Consider the following 8,206-nt stretch of genomic DNA (forward strand, 5'->3'; position numbering starts at 1 on the left):
ATGTACAGCCAGCCTCTTGCCCCAAATCAGAAGCTCTAAGGTTGGGGTCAAGGCCCAGCATTCTGCTCTGACAGTGATCAGGCCCTCCATGTGCAGCTCATGTGCTGAAGTCTGAAAGCTCCTGAATGGGGAAGTCTCCGATCAGACATAGAAACAGTGGAGAAAGATGCCCCCACTTGTGTCCCTATAAAACCCCCTTTGAAGTCTTTGTCAGCTGAGAGTGCTAGACTAGGATCTTTTTTTGTTTGTTTGTTTTGTTTTTTTGAGACAGTTTCTCTGTGTAGCTTTGGTGCCTGTCCTGGATCTCCCTCTGTAGACCAGGCTGACCTTGAACTCACAGAGATCTGCCTGCCTCTGTTTTCCTGAGTGCTGGGATTAAAGGCGTGTGCCAATGCCACCCGACTTAGACCAGGTAGGTTCTTTACTACCACTACCACCACCACCGCTAGCAAGAGTCTGCCCTGGGTAGATGAGGGTGAGGGTTTGCTATGGGTGTAAAAGACTACTGCTTCCTCTAAAACTAGATGCCATGTCTTTGTCTCTTTTCTTTCTACACAGGAAATTAGGAATGGCTGGCCAGAAGCTGGGTTCCTCTGCTCTCCTGTGCTACATTCGACCCGACACTGCCGATCCAACAAGTAGTTTTAGCCTGACTGTAGCCAATGTTGGCACATGCCAAGCAGTCCTGTGCCGAGGTGGGAAGCCAGTATCACTTTCTAAAATCTTTAGCCTGGAGCAGGACCCAGAGGAGGCGCAGAGGGTGAAGGATCAGAAAGCCATCATAACAGAGGTACATCTTGCTCCCTTCCAGTCAGGTCTCCTCCTCAGATCAGTGAAAGCTGTTTGAATAGAGGCAGAGAGAGTCCATTTTCTTCTTCTCGTGACTGGTAAATCGTGTTCTTCCCCGATAAAGCTTCTCTTCATATGGCTTCAGTAACAGTATTAAAGGAAACTCTGTAGACGGGTGTGGTGCGTTGGATCCCAGCCCTGGGGAGGGAGGGAGAGAGGTGAATCTGAGTTCAAGGCCAGCCTTGGACTCCCATAGGGAGTTCTGGACAGCAGTGACTACACAGTGAGACCATGTCTGAGAATAAAATAAAACAAAATCCACTGAGCAGTTAGTGACTAGCGAGAAGCAAGAGTGAGAAGTTGAAGTTGGTGACCGAGTGAATGGCTGGCAGGTAATGTGAAGGCCGTGGTCACCTCAGCCAGGCCCCAGCTCACCAGGCTTTGTTCTTCTCAGCAGGAAAAGCTGCTGAGGTGCTCAGTATTGTTCCCGTGCTTCTACACAGTTCACTCACTCTGTTGTCATGAGGAAGGGTCAAGCAGACAGTTTGTAGTCTTTCTTTTCCTAGAGATCAGCATAACCTTTGCTTTATTGTCTATTAAAAATAGACAATACAATTTAGATTTTTTAGGTTCTAGACAATTGTGAAATATTTTTATGTTTATTGTAATCATAGATGTTATTTTCCAAGTGTCTTCAAAATTTTAACCCTCATGAAGGAAGTACTTTTATTTCTATTTTATATGAAGAAAATAAAGTTTAGCATTTGTGACAAAGTCTTGTAAGTGTAAACTCATAGTCTTTGCTTCACTCAGAGGATAACTGCAGCTATGAAATTAACATCTTTTTTTTTTTTTTTTTTTTTTTTTTTTTTTTTTTTTGGTTTTTCGAGACAGGGTTTCTCTGTGTAGCTTTGCGCCTTTCCTGGAGCTCACTTGGTAGCCCAGGCTGGCCTCGAACTCACAGAGATCCACCTGCCTCTGCCTCCCAAGTGCTGGGATTAAAGGCGTGCGCCACCAACGCCCGGCGAAATTAACATCTTGATGATGTTCGAGATTGTGTTTGTTTTTCATGAAGAGTATCAATATGAAAGTGTCCAGTCTATGACCATTCCTATCTGCAGCCAGGGCAATTCTTTTTCTCTTGGTGTAGACTCACCCAGGTACTTGTTGAGGCCATTCATTCTGGTCACAGTCTCAACAAGAGGTTGGGATTCAGACTCCTTTTTTTTGTTTTTGGTTTTTTTTTGTTGTTGTTGTTTTTGAGACAAGGTTTCTCTGTGTAGCTTTGCGCCTTTTCTGGAACTCACTTGGTAGCCCAGGCTGGCCTCGAACTCACAGAGATCCACCTGGCTCTGCCTCCCGAGTGCTGGGATTAAAGGCATGTGCCACCACCGCCCGGCTTCAGACTCCGTTTTAAGAACTTGTTTAATGCTTTAGCACCTAAGCGTTTCTAACCCCTTTGAGATCTGCTTAGTTCCACTGCGTCTTTAACATGCCATCTGAGTTTGGGCCTCGAAAAGACACTAGTGAGAAGAACTGGTGATAGTTTCTGTTTATTGTCTCTCAAACACATCTCTCTATTTAAGGGTATTCTGAGGCCTGGCCTTCATGTTAGAACAAGCATCTTTTGAGGTAGTACTGCCTATTAGTCACTTAATTTTAATTGGATTTAACTTTAATCCTCTCAACTCCTTGGTATAATAATGGTACGGTATTTTGTTTTAAACTTTTATACATTTATTTTATGAGTCCACTTGTACTGCTCCTAGAACAAAGAATATATAAATTTGGTTCTACTGTACATTCCTGTGATGGTTTAAATAAGAATGGCCCCATAGGTTCATATATTTGAATGCTTAGTCATCTGGGAGTGGCAGTATTTGAGAAGGATTAGGAGGTGTGGCCTTATTGGAGTAAGTGTGGCCTTGCTGGAGGTAGTAGTGTCATTGTTGGGGTGGGGAGACGGAGGGGGCTGGCTTTGAGGTTTCAAAAGCCCATGCCAGGCCCCATTCTCTCCCTAAACATTGTGATTTAGAAAAAGACCCAATATCACTATTGCTTTTTTCTCAGAATTTGTTTTTCTCACCTCTAGGATAACAAGGTGAATGGGGTAACCTGCTGTACCCGGATGCTAGGATGTACATACCTCTACCCGTGGATCCTCCCCAAGCCCCATATATCTTCCACTCCACTTACCATTCAAGATGAATTGCTGATTTTGGGGAACAAAGCACTGTGGGAACACTTGTCATATTTAGAAGCTATCAACGCAGTGCGTCACGTACAAGACCCACTGGCTGCTGCTAAGAAGCTGTGCACGCTAGCGCAGAGCTACGGCTGTCAGGACAACGTGGGGGCCATGGTGGTTTATTTGAACATTGGTGAGGAAGGCTGCACCTGTGAAATGACCGGGCTCACCCTTCCAGGCCCTGTGGGATTTGCTTCAACTGCCGCCATCAAGGACGCCCCCAAGCCAACCACTCCCTCCTCTAGTAGTGGGATTGCCTCAGAGTTCAGCAGTGAGATGTCCACCTCAGAGGTGAGCAGCGAAGTGGGTTCCACCGCTTCTGACGAGCATAATCCTGGGGGTCTGGAGGCCAGCCTGCTGCCAAGGCCAGAGAGGCGCTGCAGCCTGCACCCAGTACCCACTTCAGGAGTTTTCCAGCGCCAGCCTTCTTGTGCCACTTTCTCCAGCAATCAGTCTGACAACGGACTGGACAGTGACGATGACCAGCCTGTGGAAGGGGTCATAACCAATGGTAGCAGGGTGGAGGTGGAGGTAGACATCCACTGCTGCCGAGGAAGAGACCTCGAGAATTCCCCTACTCTCCCAAAGAATTCTGCCACCCCGTGTCCAGAGGAACATGCTAGAGGGTTGGCTTTTGGGATCCGAAGACAGAACAGTGTGAATAGTGGTATACTTCTGCCAGTGAACAAAGACAAGACGGAGCTCCAGAAGTCTCCCTCCACTTCCTGTCTGTACGGGAAGAAACTCTCCAATGGCTCCATCGTGCCCCTAGAAGACAGCCTGAACCTCATTGAGGTGGCCACAGAAGCACCCAGAAGGAAGACTGGCTATTTTGCTGCCCCCACTCAGCTGGAACCAGAGGATCAGTTTGTTGTCCCCCGTGACCTGGAAGAAGAAGTAAAGGAGCAGATGAAACAGCACCAGGAGAACAGGCCTGAGCCCGAGCCCAGTGAAGAGGAGCGGACCGAGCCCCTGGAGGAGTTTGATACAGCGCTGTGATTCTGCCCCAAGGGGGCACAGCAGAAGGGAGGGCTATGTAGTATTGGGGAAGGGACCTTCAGGAGATGCTTTGCCTCAGTGTTTCAAACCATAGATGTGTGGAATAGAATTTGGAGCCAAAAAGTTGAGCACTATCAGGGTCTGGTTCTGGATGAGCTAGTACCGCCATCAGTGTTAAGCTGCACAGTGAACCTTCACTGGACTCCCAGCGTTGCTGGGAGACAGCAGATGCTATTCTGTGTCAGTCCTGCCACCTGCCATTAACCCTTTCTCTCCTAGGATCATTTGAGAACTTGCCTGCCTGGGCAGGAAAGGGACTGTTTCTGTGGAGGAAGTAACTGAAGTTGATCCCCTTTACTAATTGCTGCTGATGGATCTCTGTGACAGAGAGATCACCTTATGTCTCAGCTAACTAGTGGGGTGTGATGTGACTAGTCACATGGCTTTTTATTCTCTACGAGAATACAGCCTATCAAAATGATGTCTATTGGAGATTCAGAACCAATCAAGCAGGTAATTTATGTCTGTAATGTTATGTAACGAGCACTTTGCATCGACTGTGAATCTTTGTTTGAATCTGCACTCGAGCCAGTCTTCGTAGAGGCAGCCCAGCTCCTTTGTCCAGAGGTAACTGAGGAGTGGAGCCTCCTTTGAGGGTACTTGGAAGGGTTGTAGAAATTGATCTGTTGAATGTCAGGCTATGAAAACTCCTGAGAAACTTGGGGTGGGAAGATTTTATTCTGTGGAGGAAGATGGGGAAGGAGTGAGAACTAAGACTCCTTCCTCCAGGTCAAAAAGAGACTGGGCCCTGGATAAGCTGACCCCTGCTAGGAACTAGGATCACAAGGCAGCTACTTGTGGATTGGCCTCTTTCCCTGAATGGGAGAGTTGGCAGACAGCTGTGAACAGGTAGGCTGACACCTTGAGTTACAGCAAGTGAGCCTGCAACAGGAAACCAATGAGGAACATACGCAGGCAGAGTTCATGGGTTAGACTTGCTCCTCTCTCCAGAGCAGGATGTCTTTCTAGAACACTCACCCCGTAGTGTTTGACACTGTGCCCTTCTGAATACTGCTGATTTGCTGACCTGGCTCAGAGTGCTGGGCTCAACACCAGGGTAAGAAAGACTATTCAACTGAAAAATTGCTAAGCGTACAGAAAACCGGTAATTTTTTTTTTCCATATTCCACATAACCATAGCAAATTACAGCTTCTTGTGTTTTTCTGTTGCTTTTTCCAGTAGGTTTACTTAGGAAACTAATTTCTATTTATTGATACAAATTTTGGGATTGCTTGATTTTACTCAGTGGAAAATGTGCTGTGAAGTTTTAGAATATTGCACAACTAAAAAAATAGATTGGAACAAATTTTAATTTGCTTTATCAGACACAAAATGTTAAATATAAGATTGAAAGCATGTATTTTTTCTTTGTGTTTGGAGAGGGAGTTTTTGGTCAAAGCAATACTAAATAACAGATGCTCTTTCACAGATAATTCTGTCTTCAGAGGCCCTGTGCTCATGTGCACATCAGTGGGTTACATTGCAGGGGGCGGGGTGGTGCTATATCACTCCAGTGGCTACCTAACGTTTAGCCCTCCAAAATTTGAACTTGAGCCCCCAAGTCTTCAGGAACGCTTCCCTTCCTTCTGTAAACTACTGTCAGTTCCTGGAAAAGGTTAGAACTCAGGTCTTTGATTTGGGGTGGGGACACAGTAGCTTATACAGAGTTTAGGTGTGTTAGAGAGACGTGAAACTGTGTTGCCACCTTATTTTTATATAGGGAAAATGAAAAAAAGAAAGAAAATGAGAATGAAGGAAAAACACAAGGTGTGGATGATGTAAGGCAGCCTCCCCCGCAGACCCTTTGAGCTGTAGAATGGTGGTGTCGAGAAATCAGTTATTTGAAAAAATAGCACTTAGTAGCATAGTGTTAGAAAGAGTGTCTTCATGTGTGATCTCTTTGCCTGTCTTCTGTTTGTTTACCACCCCATTCACTAATGTCACCTCAAAACTCAGTCCTGAAATGACCTGGACAGAAGGAAACATCCTTGCTTTTGGGTTAGTGGAATTCTGCAGTTCCAGTGTCCTTTGTGGTGGAGTTTTGGGATTCCTTAGGTTGTGTTGAGAGACCTCAGTGTAGACCGAATCAAAACCGATGGTTCTGTGTTTGTAATTGCCTTTCTTCCATGTCCTGTCATTACTCTGTATTAAAAACAGAGGGTTAAAAGGCCATAGCCCATTCCCCAAAACATAATACACACCTCCTGTGGCCATGAGGTGATTGGCTGATGTTGTTATCTGGATAGGCTGTCAGGTGAGTATGATCCCTTCCCTTTACCCAGTGTGTGTTCTCCAGGTGACCAGAGTATCGGTTACCTCTTACATAGAGAGCCCGCTCTCTGATTCTTGAGTCTCTGCCTGCATCTCCCATTAATTTAAGAGAATTTCTGACACTGGGTGTGATGGGATAGTTGTATGCAATTGCAAATCCTCACTTGGGAGGTGGAAGCAGGAGGGTCAGGAATTCAGGGTTATCCTTGGCTACAGAGAGAATTCAAATCCAGTCTGGTATGCATAAGTCCCTTCCTCAACAAAACCACACAAACAGGGTTTCTGAAGGAAGAACACATCGGGCTGTAGGTGCAGTTCAGGAGGCTCACTGGCAAAAAAAGAATGTCTGTGCCCTCCAGCCAAGGTATTGTTTTAACCCAGTGGACAGACAACTGGAAATACCAGTGTTGATAGGAAATAAAGTTCTGATGCCTCTCTGGAGTCCAGTCATTGAGCAGACCACTCCTGACACAAGCAAGGCTTGATTACACTACTGTGGAGCATACACGTGCAATAATCAGTGAACTCATTTCCCTGGTGTACAGAAGAGCCGTCTGAGCAGCTGGTAATCTCTGGGTGCTATTACAGTGTGTGTGATGAGCGCTGTTTTCCAGGCATTCGGATTGGGCTGATCCTCTGAATATCCAACAGTGCTCTTCTTTCTGTGTAGACCTTCAGCAAAAGCAGGTACTTGGAAACCACAGGCTCACCTTCTCTATCTATTCAATAATTATTCATGAAGAGACCTCCAAGGGAGCACTTGGCTGTTACCGATAAATGTACCAATTACTAAAGAATCCGTCTCCAAGCCATCTGGTGATGTCTGCAGCATCACTGTAGAACTGTCTTGTGTCACTTTTTACTTCCCTCTGGGTGGAGCCTTTCAGACTCCCCAAGGCAGGTTAATCTTTCTCTCCGGGTAGTGACTTTGCCCTGTGGTTGGGCAAGCACTCTCTAGACTGAGAGAAGCAGCTACGTACATCTGCTCTGTAATCGTCATTTGGTGATCAGCCAATCAGCATTTGCTCCTTGTATCTAAATCTCATGCCCCTCTCCCAGATGCTGTAGGGTTCTCTCCCACTGTTGCCAGTGGACCCCATCCAAACAGTGGGCTCATTCATATCTTTGGTTTTTGTGCAATCATTGTCGTATTGTAGTCCTAAGACTCATTATAGTGTATTTTTGATATTTTTGAAATGTGTTAAATTTTTTAATTCAATAATATGAGCCAGAGCATGTTGCAGCAAATCTATTGTTTGTAAAAAATAATAACAATAAATAAAATAAAATGGAATATCTTTTCCATGCCTTTGATTTATAAATAGTTTATGGAGAACTATAATTGTATGCAGAATTAGGTTCTTTATAAAAATATGTTTAGGATCATTTCTAATTTTTCTTTAAGGGAAAAAGAAGAACAAAATGCAAAACCCATTTGATGGCACTATAAACTGTGAATTAAGACAATGAATAAAGTGTTTTATTGTTGAGTACTTCATACAGGTATACAATGAAATATAATCATGTCTGTCCCCCATTTTCTCCCTCTAACTTCCTCCAACACCCCCCCCCTCAACTTCATTTTGTTTTATAACTTCCTACTAAGTCCAGTTAGTACTGCCTATAAGCTCACGAGTGTGGGGCCATGCCCTGGAACAGGGAAAACCTACCAGTGGCTGTGTGCTCCAACAAGAATGTTCTCTCTCCCCATATGAAAATAGTGTAGTTTTTCTGTTAGCTGTGTGTCACTGTAACAAAATAGCTGACATAGGCAATTTATGAAGAGAAAGATGTTTGTTTAGTTCACAGTTTTGAGGTTACTTAGAGGTCTAGCAGAT

General features: G+C 44.9%; 1 protein-coding gene across 1 annotated transcript in view; it reads left to right on the plus strand.

Annotated features, from left to right (window-relative positions):
• Phlpp2 (PH domain and leucine rich repeat protein phosphatase 2) overlaps positions 1–7,662 on the plus strand; it is a 73,153-nt gene extending 65,491 nt beyond the window's left edge. Inside the window, exons 18-19 of the mRNA XM_006974116.4 lie at positions 559–790; positions 2,882–7,662. Coding sequence (XP_006974178.1) covers positions 559–790; positions 2,882–4,036 — 1,387 coding nt within the window. The 3' untranslated portion in view covers positions 4,037–7,662. The remainder of the gene's footprint in view (positions 1–558; positions 791–2,881) is intronic.
• The last annotated feature ends 544 nt before the right edge of the window (positions 7,663–8,206 follow it).

Source organism: Peromyscus maniculatus, chromosome 5, assembly GCF_049852395.1.
Source record: "Peromyscus maniculatus bairdii isolate BWxNUB_F1_BW_parent chromosome 5, HU_Pman_BW_mat_3.1, whole genome shotgun sequence".
NCBI classification, from domain to species: domain Eukaryota; kingdom Metazoa; phylum Chordata; class Mammalia; order Rodentia; family Cricetidae; genus Peromyscus; species Peromyscus maniculatus.